At 41.7% G+C, this 15285-nt stretch overlaps 1 protein-coding gene across 6 annotated transcripts in view; it reads right to left on the reverse strand.

Moving 5' to 3' along the window:
* SNX29 (sorting nexin 29) overlaps positions 1-15285 on the reverse strand; it is a 446224-nt gene that overhangs the window by 191743 nt on the left and 239196 nt on the right. For all 6 annotated transcript variants that reach the window (XM_067551359.1, XM_067551357.1, XM_067551362.1 and 3 more), the window contains one exon: positions 14678-14759. In XM_067551359.1, coding sequence (XP_067407460.1) covers positions 14678-14759 — 82 coding nt within the window. The remainder of the gene's footprint in view (positions 1-14677; positions 14760-15285) is intronic.

The raw sequence follows: 15285 nt of genomic DNA on the forward strand, positions 1-15285 counted from the left end.
TTCTAAACCAGCATTTTTTTTTTTTTACTTTGCCTATCTGTAAATTTCAGTTATCAATAGAAATATTTGTTCATCGGTATGTGTGTACGGTAACATCAACATTTACCAATATTTACTAACAAAATCCTAATCCTGACAAGCCTAACTATAAACCATAGAAACACATGACACAGTAACTACTATTCAATCACAGGTAAGGTTTTATCTCTTTTTGTTCTCAAAACATACTGCACTGTTAAAGTTACTGAATTTTGGAGAAAACATTAAACTTGTGAGACAAGGTGGGTTAGGTAACATCTTTTATTGTACCAACTTCTGTTGGTGAAAGAGACAAGCTTTCAAGACACTCAGAGCTCTTCTTCAGATCTGGGAAAGGTATTCAGAGACCTGGTCTACACTACAAAGTTAGGTCGATGAAAGGCAGCTTCCATCGACCTAACTTTGTAAGTGTCTACACACTAAAATGTAGCTCCCAGCGATGCAACTCACCCTCTACACCAACTTAACTCCACCTCCATGAAAGGCGTAGCGCTTAGATCGATGTAGTTAGGTCGATGCAGTGTCAGTGTAGACATTGCATTATTTACATTGACTGTTGCTGCCTTTCAGAAGCCATTCCACAATGCCCCACATTGACAGTTAAATCGATTCACATGCTCCTGGTGAGGAAGCGCACCACCAACACCAGAAGCATAGTATGGACATGCAAAAGCGATTCAATTACTGCAGTGGCTGTATGTCAACGTAACTTAGGTCGACTTAATTTTATAGTGTAGACTTGCCAAGAGGGTCACAACTAAATATAAGATGGAACAGATTGTCTGGCATAAACAAACACATATTGTAAGAGACCATTAAAAGTGAAGCAGACTGTTAACACCTTTTACAATAAAAAGACTTCCTGATAAGGTTTTGATCTCTGCAGGTAGAAGGCCAGAGATCATCGGACATAGAGGGAATGGAGTCAGTGTTCTTCTGCAGATGCATGCGGCTTCAGGAGGAAAACAGGTAATGGATTTGGTTAACGTGAAACTGGGAGACCAACTTTGGTAAAAATGTTTGGTATAGACATAGGGAGACTAAATCCTTGTCGATTACCATGAATGGCAGGTCTGCCATCATAGAACTGAGTTCACTGATCCTTCTCATGGAAGTGTTAGCCACAAGGAATCTGACTTTCATGGAAAGGAGGGACATGGAGGACGATGCTAATGGCTCAAAGAGAGGCTTCGTTAATACTGAGAGAAGCAGATTCAAGTCATATTGGGTCATTTGGAGGGATGGGAAGGTTTTGAGGAGGCCTTTGCAAAATCTAGCAGCTAGCAGATGAGTGAAGACAGAGTAACCTTCCACTGGAAAGTAGAACATGCAAATCTCCGCCAAGTGGACTCTCCAAGAGCTGGAGGGCAAGACCCAATGACTTTAAGGATAGAACATAGTTCATGGTGATGGGAATTCCTGCTGTTTCTGGTACAACCACTCTCTGTTGGGCCCAAGATAAAAAAGGTCTTCACTTGGTCCAGTAACATTGCCTAATGGAGTCCTTCCTGCTGCTGGAGAGAATGTCTTGTACAGCCAAAGAGCAAGTCCATTCTAAACTAGATGCCCATACAAATACCACGCCCTGTGGTGCAACACATGTTCATTGGGATACCTCATCTCACTGCTGGGTCAGAAGATTGGGGAAGTTTGGGATGGAAACTGGTGGGTGGGATGACGTGCAGGAGATTGGGAAATCAGAATTTTCTGGGCCATAAGGGGGCAATCAGTATGATTATCAATCTGTCTTGACTGATCTTGTGCAGCCAAGCAGGAGCAATAATGGAGGGAAGATATAGTTGAGTTAGTCTGACCAGGAGAATAGGAGAGCGTCATCCTGGGAGTGATGACTGGGGCTCCCCTGGAGCAGTATGTGGTGCTTTTGCTATTCAGCTGGGAACTGAATAGATCTTTGGTCAGGGTCCACCAACGTGCAAAGATGATTACCACTGTACTGTGAAGTTCCCACTCACGGTTGATTACAAAATGTCTGCTAAGTGAGTCCGTGAGTACACTCTGCGTCCCAGGAAGATAGGATGATCTGGTGGTTGACACGCCAGTTCCAGAGATTGACCGCTTCCCCACTATGCTCAGAATGGCAGATTTCGTTCCCCTAGGTTTTGTCATATAGAAAAAAGTAGTGGTGTGGTATGACATGATGAGGACATAAAGCGAATGAATGAGTGGAAGAAAGAATTCACATGTCTTTCCTACGGTTTGGAATTCCAGGATATTTATGTGCATCCTGCATTCTCAGGAGGTCCACACTCCTTTTGTGGTGTAGTTGTCCACATGGGCTCCCGAGCCTAACAGGGATGTGTCAGTGATGATCATTTTTTTTGGAGAAGAGGGAAGAAAGGGAACTCCCATGCGTATGTAATGTGGGTCTGTCTACCACCAGACGGATGACAGTACCTTGGCTGGGACTGTCAACACAAAGTCCATAAAGTGATAATTTGGTGACTAAACAGACTCGAACCATATGTGAAGGCAGTGGAGGTGCAGTCCTGTAAAGGGGGACATGTAGGTGCACAAAGCCATGTGGCCAAGAAGAGACAGGCAAGTCCTGGTTGGTACACAAGGGTTGCTCATGTGAGCTACGACGACATTCACTGTCTGAAATCTGTCCATGGGCAGATAAGTTTGTGCTGTGACAAAGTTTATGGTAGCCCCCATAAACTCCAGAGATTGCATGGGATCAAGGATCAACTTCTTGATGTTGATGCTGACTCCTAGGAAAGAAAGGAGGCTGAGCAATTGTGGATTGGAAGGCAATTCTAGCCATGAACTTCCCTTTGTCAATAAGGTCCTGAAAACAAGCACAATTTTGTTGTGGGAAGCTATCAACAAATTCCTCGAATTTACTGTAATTCAGGACGTCATACTTTGCCAATAATGCCTGATAATTTGCTACCCTGAATTGTAAACTTGAGAAGGAGAAGACTTTCCTCCCTAGAGAATCTAGAATTTTCCCTGCCTTGTCAGCCGGGGTAGATTGAGGGTTTTACTGCAATGTGAGTCTGCAACAGCCTTGACTACTATGGAATTCAGAGCTGGATGGGAGAAAAGGAATTCAGATCCTTTGACCAGAACATAGTATCGTTTCTCCTCTCCTTTGGGGCAGCCATGCATGTAGCTTGAGTGTGCCACACTGTCTTGGCTGGCTTCAGTATGGCTTTGCATTAGTAAGGCCATTCTCGCAGGTCCCAAGGTGAGAAGAATATCCAGAAGATTATATTGGAAGTCTTGGATCTCTTCCAAGGGGATTTAGAGTTCCCTAGCAATTCTCCACAAACGCTCCTGGAATTCTCTGAAGTCATCTGGTGGGGAAGAGGATGATGCAACCATTGCCTCATCTGGCGAGGAGGAAGGAAATCTTGCTGGTTCCAATGGAACTGCTGGGACCAGGTAACAAAGTTCTTCCTCTGCCTTCAGATCCATGGGTCTGCTTGAAGTATCCCTCCCAGTGAAGCAGGTGACTGTTCTCTCCCAGATTGGGCGGGCTCCAGAGAGGACTATTGTGCTCAGGGTCCCTAATATGGCCAGTAGGTCGGATCTGCCAGAGATTGTGAGGGTCCCCACGACATGGGATACCAGTGGTTCAAGAATGGATGAAGTGGCAGTTGTTGCCATGGAGATGCTGGTCTCTGCGATGATGCATAGGTGTGGTATGGTAAAGGAGGTTCTTCCCCTGGTTTCAACTCATCAAAAGAGGAAAAGGCAGACTCTAGTTTTAATAGCATACCGTCAGAGTCAATGGGAGAGTGTAGAAGATAGGTGCTGAGGGTGAGGGACCCCATATCACAGGCACATCCCATGGTGGTGATATGATCTCTCTGGAAGTGAAGGGACCCGATGGAGGGGGAGACTCTGGATCTGGTAAGGTGAAGACATCTTGGGGTGCAGCATGGATTCGGATCCCCTTGGAGTAAGAGACACTCTCTGTTTCCCAGTCATCGGTACCAGCGCTTGGGTCTTTTCTGGTGCAGGAGGATCCCATTCCTTATGTGGTGCTGGAGATGGCGATCCCAACAGTTTGTTGCCTAGAACCACTGGTTTCTATTGTTTATGGGTCTTTTTCTTGTGCCTATGAGTCTTGGAATATGCCCCATCCCTTGGGCCAACATAGTGGAGGAAGCATCCACCTTGTATTTGGAGGAAGGCTTAGTCCATGCTTATTAGAGTGCTTCCTTATCTCCTGATTAGGTCCCACCATGGGGTCTGAAGAGGTGGTTGCACTGAGGTTGGACGTAGTAGCAGGATGCACGCTCCTTGCTGAATCAAGTCGATGTACAGGGAGGGTTCCCAAGCCTGGGTCTGAGTGCCATCTCATGGTAAGCTCTATGAGATACTTCCAGAGGCAAAGTGCCTGGCCTTCTTGGGTATGGCTGAGGAAGGACTGGGAAACACTGCACCTCGCCACAATGTGAGCTTCCCCAAAGAAGTGTTGGTGATCATTGCTGACCGATCAGGATCGCAGGAAGGAAGCGCAGAGTTTGAAGGCTGGAGTTCTGCGCATAGTCTGGTATCCACAGCTGGGTACAGGGGGGACCCCAAAGTCTAGGCTAAAACCACTGCTAAAACTATTAATGATTAAAACTAAGAAGGATATAAAGCCGGTAAAACTGATATAAAATAGCTATAACTATTTACAACTGTCCTTTTTTTAAGAAGCGCATCAGAGATGACAATACTGAAAGCTCCAAATCAGACCATGTGGTGGTGAAAAGGAACTGGAGATGCAGTCAATCTGCCCTGCCCTTTAATTGCCTCAGAAAGAAGCACGAGGCAAACCAGAGTGCATAGTGTGCATGCATAACCTTCAGTGCAATACAATAGGGACCATCACTTGAAAAAGAACTATTGCTTGTTACAACTATCTGTAACCTACTGAGCCCCCCTTATTTTGAATTACTGTAAAAGTGTTAACAAGTCACTTCACTTTGAATGGTCTTTTACAATATTTGTTAACAACTTGTGCTAAACAATCTATTCTACCTTGTATTTAGCTGTGGCACTCTGAGTACCTTTCTCAGACCTAAAGAAGAACTCTGTGTAGCTTGAATGCTTGACTCTTTCACCAACTGAAGCTGGTCCAAGAAAAAATATTTCCTCATTCAACTTGTATCTCTGATATCCTGGGACCAAAATAGCTACAACAATACTTCATTAAACTTGTGGACTGTTGCTTTGACTAGGTAATGGAAATTGTGGAATTATTGTCATTTAACAAAACCCAGGATAAATTCACTGAATCAAATATTCAATTCAAACACTTAAAGTTTTCATCCTATAGCTTAGGTGCTGGAAAGTCCTAACTATCTTCAACTCCTAATGTCTCCTGAAGTCTCTTTTCAAGATCAGGCCCTATGTGATTGTTGAGCTTAATAATTAGTTATAATGAACAATGTAGTATTTTGATAGCTGCTGTTCAAAAACTATTTTGAATTGTATGTCCACAAGTTTTAATGTTACTCATCAAATTGACCTGACTTTGATAAATACATGTTTTCAACAATAACACTGATATTTAACAAACCTTGACCTAACACCAATGCAATTTACCTGTTAAATACAAACAAATGAGCTCAATGAATATAAAAAGCTTGTTAGCAAATAATCCCCACAGTAACTAAAAGCTTCCCAAAGGAAACAGCATCCAGAAGAGCAAAAGAAAGCACACAGAACTAAAATACCAAAGCATGTTTCTTAAAAGCAGAGGAAAAGCACAATTGTTTTTATTCTTTACATCAGATTACTGAAATTTTCCCCAAAATTTGTCAGCTCTCTGTTCTGTCCAGTTAATAAAACTGCAAATTCATTCTATAATTCACTGCAACATTATTGCCTCAAGAAAGCATCAAAAAGACACTAAACAAAACCGAGTATGTCAGTGGAATGATGGAACCCTTGGGCTGTCTGTCAGACCTGCATGTTACAAAGATTATAGTTGACTTGAGTAGAACCGGTTAAGGATAACCAACAGGGATTAATAGCCATGGAGAATGTACGCACTGCAACTGAATGTGGAGACTCTGCTTGGACAGCAGGAAAAGAAGGACTGGTTCCTTTAAGGGTCCCTGTTGAATCTTGGTTATGAGGGAGGAGAAAGGGGAACAGAGACACCTGAGTGGATCCAAGGGAGGAAGAGGCCAGACCAAGTGTGAGCACTGACCCACCATGTGAACTGGCAAAAGGGAGGGTTTTTATGCTCTGCATTCCGGAAGGAACCCTCTCTCTCTCAATCTCTAATCAGCAGTGTCCAGTGCAGGCACTTGTTATAGAGGGGATACGGTTTCCTGATACACATGAATTAGGGGGCAGTTGTCTTCTATGAAGCCAGAAAAAGGGGGACTAGGACTCCCTAACATCTGATACACTAGGGAGACAGCCTACCCACTTTTTCAGTACCTCTAACCTTCATACAAAATGAGGGTGGAAGGGTTCCCACAAAGATCTGGGACTAGATTTGGAAGTGAGAGGGTTGATGGCAGTCCTCCCCCAAGTATAATTAAGGAAAGAACTATGATCTGCACCTTACGATTTATTGCCAGGTATCCCCACATACGTTAAGTGAATAAAGATGCAGCCTAATTAAACCATTTGTCCTTCCATTCTTGTCTTTCTTCCTATGTGGCCAAAACAACCTAGCAGCAAAAAGAGCTACTTTGGGAACTGGAAGCCAAAGCCTAAGAAAACGTTTAGGCACAATAAAATGTTTTTGCTCAAAGTAAGCCTAGAGCATCAATAAAAGTGTATGGAGATATCCAAATGGCATTACAAATGTGGGCCCGAACTCTTATTCCCAATTCCAGTCACTGAAAGTTCAGTTTTAATACTTATATATGATGTGGATGGCTGTGTAAGGATCACAAGAATACAGTAACCTTCACCGTTAGCAAAAAGTAAGACACTCTTGATAATAACAGGAAATATCTGACCCCTCAATATTGGTCAGTTCAGAGTTTGTACTAGTTATGCTGATGAAAAGCATTGATAAAAAAAAAATAAAAATTTCCAAACACCAAGACAATATATGCTCCTAATGAAATAATTTGATTTCAGAACAATGATTTAACACAATTAATTAATCATTTCCCTTCCTATTTGTACATTCAGTTCAAAACCATTGGCCCACAGAAGCTGGAATGAATCTTAAATTCATGAGAGAGTGGAGGAAATTTAAGTGCTGTTATTACACTGCACTCACCTCTACATTGCTATTCACAATTCACAATTGCTATTCAGCATATACATACAGGCAATAAAATATGTTTATCAAAATATTGCTTAGCTACTTAAAATAAAATCCTTTATAGAAAAATTATAAATTGCTCTTTATGATTGGCAATGTTAGAAGTAGTTGAAATAACCTGAGAAACTGAAGTGTGTATTGTTAAAACAAAAGTATTCTTGATTTTCTATTCAGATCCTATCTTGCTTAACCAAAAAATCCCAATACAATAAAAATAAAAGAGGTTTATTCAGTGTAATTCTGTGAGCATGCCAAAGATTGTACCAACTCAACCTGAAATTCTACTCTGAAAGCTATGTAAAAATTGCTCCTACCCTCACTACACCTGCTCTCTGTATGTTCAGAATCACGTGTTCATTTTAGTAGATTAAAATAGCAAAGCAGTACTTCTTACTATCAGACCTGCAGAACCAAGACAGATCTGTGTGAGTAAACTGAGTTCTTTTGTGGTTCACACATCTCTAGTAGGATTGTTAACTAAGCCTGTGGAAGCCCATTATCTTCAAATTCTGCCCTTATGACATTTTGGCCATCTGACTGTAGGCAGAAAGTTTGTACAGGTGAAAAAGAGCAGCAGTTGACATGCAGAATCTTCACTGCTTCATGAATCGGGGGAAGAGGGAAGGCAGGAAGGAGGAGAGAGAGAAAGAAAAAGAAACTGACACAATTCAGTACTGGCTTCCTGGCTGTAACTCAAAAGCCAAATGAACGAGCCAAATAGCTAAGTAAATCCATAGCTGGTATTAGCTACTTTACAAGAAAATAGCTGCTGTTGTACCAGGGACTATGTCTCAAAAGGGACCAAAGGTGACCAGGACCACCATTAAGTCAAAATTGTCCAAGACACAGAAGAATTATACTAAATATAGCACTGTGCATCCAATTAAGAGTTTCCTAATGTTGAGAAATTTTTTTATCAGTTTAATAATTAATTAATATTCTAGAAAATCTTTCTTTCAATTCAGACTCCAAAAGTGGTAATGAAGAATCTTATTCTTTCCAGAGCATAACATAGGCAATTAAAATAAAAGAAACTTACACATTTAGTAAAAAACTAATTTTTAAATTGTTTTTTGTCATGTGCTTAATCTCCCGCATGTTCCTCTAAAAAAAATACCTCTGTGATATTTTTCTTCTATTTCTTATCACAGCTGTTCTGTCTATTCAGTTCTGGCAACTCTGAACACCAGAACTGGCAGCATTTATTCTAAATATAATTTTCCTACTATATTGTAATGACATTGCTATTGGTCTTGGGAGCTTTTGATGGTACATACAAATGTATTTCCTCTCATTCCTTTGTCTATCACAACGTCATCTTCCAAAGACAGGGGCTGCTTGCAGCTATATTTTTTTCCCTTCCCCAAGCAGTGTGCAACCAGAAAAATAACTGATTTTTCTGAGTTTTTATAACACAAAACAAAGAAATAAAGTAAACACAGCAAAGAAACCCACAGTTTAGGCTAATCTGCTTTTTGTTCACAAGTTCAACTGCCTCATTTTGAAGAAATACTCAACAAACATCTACCTACCTCTGTAACGGCTTCCCAAAATATATCCGTTATACCATGCCATATCTATAGTTTAATGTTTAAAAGTAATTAAATGGTAGCACATAACATGAAAGAAAAATGGGAATGAATTTTTTGTCCATTGGGTAACTGTGATGGAATGCACACCTGTATTCACACGCAACACACTGTTGTAATAATCTTTGCACAAGGTATGCCTTGTGAGGTATCATTTGAAAATTCATAACTTGCTGATCAGTAATACCATGGTAAAACATTTGTAGCAGTTTATGTGTAAAGTTATAAACTTCTCCCTATATAATGTATAAAAACATCCTAACTGTAAGAACAACAAGACAATACAACAGACTGCTGAGAGAGGTTGTGGAAGCTTCTTCAATGGAGGTTATCAAAAGGATGCTGGATAGCCATCTGTCTTGGATGGTTTAGACACAATAAATCCTGCATCTTTAGACAAGATTATTTTTGTGGTCCCTTCTAATCCTATGTTTCTGTGATTTTATTATTCTGATGTTAAAAATACATGTTCTGACTCATGTAGCACCAAAAAGACCTGTCTTGAACAAAGGAGTGTATGTTTGTTTTAATTTGTAGTAAACAGAGTCATCAAGCAAGAAGGGAGTAGGGAGAAAATAAAGGAAGTTCACACAGGTGAAAAAACCAAGCAGGGAATATCCTTCCATACAAACTCTTTGTCTCCTGGTTCTCAGCTAGAAATGCTTTTCAAGAGGGGGACTGAAACTATAAAGGAGGGCCAAACACTCCTAAGGAACCTCTCACTCTCTCTCCCTGTTAATCTCACTCTGTGCACCTGGGAAGAAAAAAGAAATAGCTGTTGAACTTTGGGAGAGGGGTCCTGACCTGAGAGTTTGCTCAGTAATGCTGTTTGGGAGCATGTGGGTAAGAGCGTTACCTTGAATTAAGCTTAGTCAGTCAAGTTTAGCATTAAAAAGCAGTTTATCTTTATTTTTCTTGTAACCATTTCTGACTGTATTGCCTACGCCACACATCCCCAAACTATTGTGTGTGCCCCCCTACAGGGCATGGAGAAACACGGGGGGTTGCATGGCAGGGCCCGGGCCAGCCCCCATGAAAGATGGGGAGGGAGCGCCACCCTGCCCCGCTCTGGCCCAGTGTTATCAGCTCTGCCCCTGGCTGCCGCGGTCCTCCAGTGCCTGGCCACTGTGGCCCTCCACCCACTCTACCCCGAGCTGCCTCAGTCTCCAGCAGCCTCAGCAGCCCTGCTCCAAGCCTCGGCCCCTGCCCCTGACCGTGGCCCCACTCCCAACCCCAGCTGGGGGAGACATGGGGGAGAGGGCATGGATAGGAGTAAGGGGGGATGTAACCTAAAAAGTTTGGGGACCACTGGCCTATGATATTCTCACTTAAAATCTAATCTTTTTGTAGTTAATAAACTTGTTTGATTGTTTTATCCAATCCAGGGTGTTTAATTTGAAGTGTCTGAGTAACTCCATTTAAGGTGGCAAGTTGTTGTATATTCTTCCCTTCAAGAAATAATGGACTTAATATATTTGAACTGTCCAGGAAAGGTCTGGGCACTACAACATATACATTTCTGGGGGAAAATCCGGGACTGGGAGTGTGTTGGAGTCACCCTGAAGTATAACCAAGGCTGGTGAGAGCCAGGGTGTGACTCGCAGGCTGTAGTTACACAAACACACCTGGGAGTAACCTGCATGCTGGAAAGCTGTTTGTGAGTGGTCCAGGTTGAGAGCTGTAACAGTAAGGCATTACTAGGCACCCCATGTTACAGGGCAGGAGTGACCCAGCCTCCCCTACTGGTCTGGATTGCACTCCAGTGCATGGTAATGTTCTTTCTTATTAAGCCAGATGAGGAGAAAGAGGCTAGTAAAATGCAACACACAACCTATGGACACCTGCCATTCAGAAAGACAAGACGAAAGAAAGTCTCAACAGTTACAGCAGTTATTAATTTAGATTATTTCTACTTAATCACACTATAGAAAATATGTATATATTCAGTGACAGTAATCCTCTAAAAATGATATACTTGAGTCTGCTGTTTTCTCTTCTCCAAGATCTTAACTACTGAATGGCAAGATTTCTGAGGGCGGAAAAGATCGGTTCTGCTGTGAGGAATCTAAGGCAACAAACCTAATGCTGTCAGAAGCAGTCCTCAGATACAAAGAGGGAGGACACTGTTTAAATATTTCTGGGGCTTTACTCAGTAACTATAAAATGATAAAAACTGAAGCATTTTCATGGACTAGTTCAAATGCTGAAATTAATTATACATGGTAGGGCAGAGAATAGAATTTCAAAGTAATGTCTTCATGAAGAGATCATGAGCAGAGTTACAGACATGCAAAAATAATGCTATACAGAAATGCTAATTGTTATATGACATTTTTCAACATCAGTAATCATAATGCCAAAGCTGAAAGAGTGGGAAATGTGCTTAACTCTTTAAAAGCAATTTAGGACTCAGTGGGTATCCAGTTATCATCAATCAGGGCTGCAATGTTAGTATTCATGCTCAATGATCCTCAGCTCAAAGACCACCAGGGAGTACATTCAGGGAGTACATATTGTCAGGAATACTATAGAACTCATCTCACAGATAACCACATATTTTCTGAGTCTTTCTCATTTAGTCTTTAGCTTTCAGAAAATTGCTATGTGGCTTCAGAAAAAAACATGTCAAGAATAAAACAACTCTGTTAAGGTAGATCACATTCTGCCTTCTGATAGATGAACAGTCTAGATTTTTTTAAAGAGATTCTATGGAAGACCTTAAAGCTCTTGCTCTCAACTACAGAACAGTACTTATCGGGTACTAAAACTGTACATATAAACAAATCTTCTCTTTGATTGCTGTCTATCCAGCTTGAATTTCACTCTATGCAGAGAATCTGTGCATATTCACATTCTCAAACGTTTAACTGCTTTCCCCTAGATGAAGGCAAAAATATAATACATCTTTCACTGGGTCTTGTCTGCCAAAACAAGTCACTCCTACTAACAGTATTTACTGTGAGAAACATCTGCTGTTGTATGGTTCTTCCTACTGTTCTATATGTGCCCCCCCCCAAAAAAAAACTTGCTGAAAGTGCAATTACTAAGACACATTTCAAAAAATAGCTTTAACAATTAAGACTGCAATCAAGAAGAAAATATGTGAAGTGTAACTCTGTGGGTTTACAGATATTGGATAGAAAGAGGTAAATACAACTTGCAGATAACTATGTTCAACTGTTCACAGGAAATAAATGTTTGAATACAATACTAGAAAGATGACAGACCAAGAGCCCAGGATAAAATTTCCTAAGTACTTAAGTGACTTAGGTTCCTAAGTCTTATTTTCAGAAATGACTCAGGCACTTAGACATTTAAGTCTCATTGACTTTCAATGAGACAAACTCCTAAGTACCTATGTTACTTTTGAAAACGGGACTTCAGCATGTCTGGAAATCGTTCCCCAAGAGTACATACATGCTCAGAATAAAACATAATAGTGACAATGCTAAATTCTTTATGGAGGAAAGGAGAGAAAGCATCTTAAGACACCTGAACCTTGGAAAAGAGTCTGGAAGGAGTAGTAGGAGACAGGAATTCCACTTCTATAAAGAACAGGTTTAAACAAAGCAAAACATCACCATAATTGTAATACTTGTGCTGTTCCACTAAAATTAGAAACATCCAACAAGACACAGCAATTGTGAACATCACTTGAACTAAATTTACATAGATGGCAAACATAGAATCATAGAACATTAGAGTTGGAAGGGACCTCAGGAGGTCATCTAGTCCAACCCCCTGCTCAAAGCAGGACTAACCTCAGCTATATCATCCCAGCCAGGGCTTTGTCAAACCTCAGCTTAAAAACCTCTAAGGATGGAGATTCCACCACCTCCATAGGTAACCCATTCCAGGGCTTCACCACCCTCCTAGTGAAAAACATTTTCCTAATGTCCAACCTAGACCTCCCCCCCTGCAACTTGAGACCGTTGCTCCTTGTTCTGTCATCTGCCACCACTGAGAACAGCCTAGCCCCATCCTCCCTGGAGCCCCCTTTCAGGTAGTTAAAGGCCGCTATCAAATCCCCCCTCATTCTTCTCTTTTGCAGACTAAACAAGCCCAGTTCCCTCAGCCTCTCCTCGTAAGTCCTGTGCTCCAGCCCCCTAATCATTTTGGTTGCCCTCCGCTGGACTCTCTCCAACTTGTCCACATCCTTTTTGTAGTGGGGGGCCCAAAACTGGGCACAATATTCTAAATGCGGCCTCACCAATGCCGAATAGAGGGGAATAATCACTTCCCGTGACCTGCTGGCAATGCCCCTCCTAATGCAGCCCATATTAGCCTTCTTGACAACCAGGGCACACTGCTGACTCATATCCAGCTTTTTATCCACTGTTACCCCCAGGTCCTTTTCTGCAGAGCTGCTGCCCAGCTCGTCGGTCCCCAGTCTATAGCTGTGCATGGGATTCTTCCTTCCTAAGTGGAGGACTCTGCATTTTCTTTGTTGAACCTCATTAGATTTCTTTTGGCCCAATCCTCCAGTTTGTTTAGGTCACTCTGTATCCTATCCCTACCTTGCAGGGTATCTACCACTCCCCCAGCTTAGTGTCGTCCGGAAACTTGCTGAGGGTGCAATCTACCCCATCCTCCAGATCAGCGGTTCTCAACCTTTTTTTCCCCGAGTACCACTCGGGCCAGGTACAGTCAGGTCAAGTACCACTTGACCCGACTGTACCCGACCCGAGTACCACTCAGGAAAAAAAAAGGGAGGGGACTTGCGGCGGGGTTTCACGGTGGCGGCGGGAGGGATTTGCGGCGGGATTTCGCGGCCGCGGGGAGAGACGGGCGGCGGGGTTTTGCGGCGGAAACAATACCCGCCGCCGAAACCCTTCCGCCGTTTCCCCATTTTCGGCGGCAGGGTTTCACGCGGGCGGGTGGGAGGGCCCTTCCGCCAGCGGCGGATTCAGCGGCACGCGTACCACCCAGCCTTCCGGTAAGTACCACTGGTGGTACGCGTACCACCGGTTGAGAACCGCTGTTCCAGATCATTAATAAAAATGTTGAACAAAACCGGCCCCAGGACCGACCCCTTTTTAATTCAGAAATCACCATGTGGTATGGCTTTTTTATGTTTTAGTTCAGGTGAACTTCTGTTTTCTCTGTCTCTATTCTTCAGAGAAAGCCTGGACCCTTTTAATTGGAAATCTCAGTAAACAATTTTTAAACTAAAGGGGAGAAAAAAACACCAAAGTGGTAGAATCTGACTACAGAATTTAAACAAATATACAAACATATGCAAATATGGCTTAGTTGCTAATACTTTTCTGCCTCAGGCTAGTACTTTAACTCTGTTGCTAACACTTTCATGCCTGAGCCACAATGTAGTAGACAGAAGTGTCACATAAGGGTTTGGGTTCATAACCAATATAGACACTTAAGTGTAGAGGCTGCTACAGTGCCAGAAATGTTGTTTTTGCAGTAAACCACTAAACAGAAGTTATTTCTATTCCACACTGGTGTCTATAAAAATAAAAGTTAAGAACCACATGGGTGAGAAAGAGTTGCCGTTAAACACTGAATAGTTGTCTTGTTTGTCTACAGTCCGTGCATCAACGTTTTACTAAATTATTAGGGTCCTATACCGAAAATAAATACAACAATAACTCTGCTCACCTAAGTAGTCCCAGTCAGCTCACATAAGAAAAGGTGTTACTCATGTGTATAAATGTTCAAAGATTGGTCCTTTAGTTTGTGATTCACCTTCAAATACCAAGTTTATAAGTTCTTCATTCAGTTATTTCACTTATGGAATCCCCTTGCAAATATAATTGATTAAAATTACATTACTTACCTGGTAAACATGGAATGCATTAGCTGCTTTTCCACGGAGAAAGACTGAAGGAATCCAAACATTTATAAGAGCACGATTTGATCTGAGCAAAAGAAGAGACAAGTTTAAAATACGGAGTCATCTTTAAATATAAAAATAAAGCTACAAAGAAGTATCTACCTCCAATGTTTGCAAAACGTCCAAAGTGAGCAATTTAACCAAAACTTTCTAAACGCTTGAAAAAAATCACAATTTTGCCTGAATATTTTGTACTTAAGTAAATGAGATTAAAAAGATGGGACTGTTCAGCTAGGAAAAGAGACAACTGTGAGTGGATATGATCGTCTATAAAATCATGACTGATATGAAGAAGCTGACTAAGAAAGTGTTATTTACCCCTTACATAACACATTATCCACAACACACTTCTCCCAATGAAATTAATAGGGAGCAGGTTTATAACAAACAAAAGGAAGTACTTCTTCACACAATGCACAGGCTATATCTTCACTGACGGCGGCAAATTCGTCACCGTCAGATCGATTTCTCTGGATCGACAGAGCAGTCAGTGAAGACCCACTCAGTCGATCCAGAAATTGACATATTAAGACCACCTCCACAAGTAACGT

This window comes from Emydura macquarii, unplaced genomic scaffold (assembly GCF_026122565.2).
Source record: "Emydura macquarii macquarii isolate MOO-44397 ecotype Brisbane River unplaced genomic scaffold, CSIRO-AGI_Emac_v2 contig_1348, whole genome shotgun sequence".
NCBI classification, from domain to species: Eukaryota; Metazoa; Chordata; order Testudines; family Chelidae; genus Emydura; species Emydura macquarii.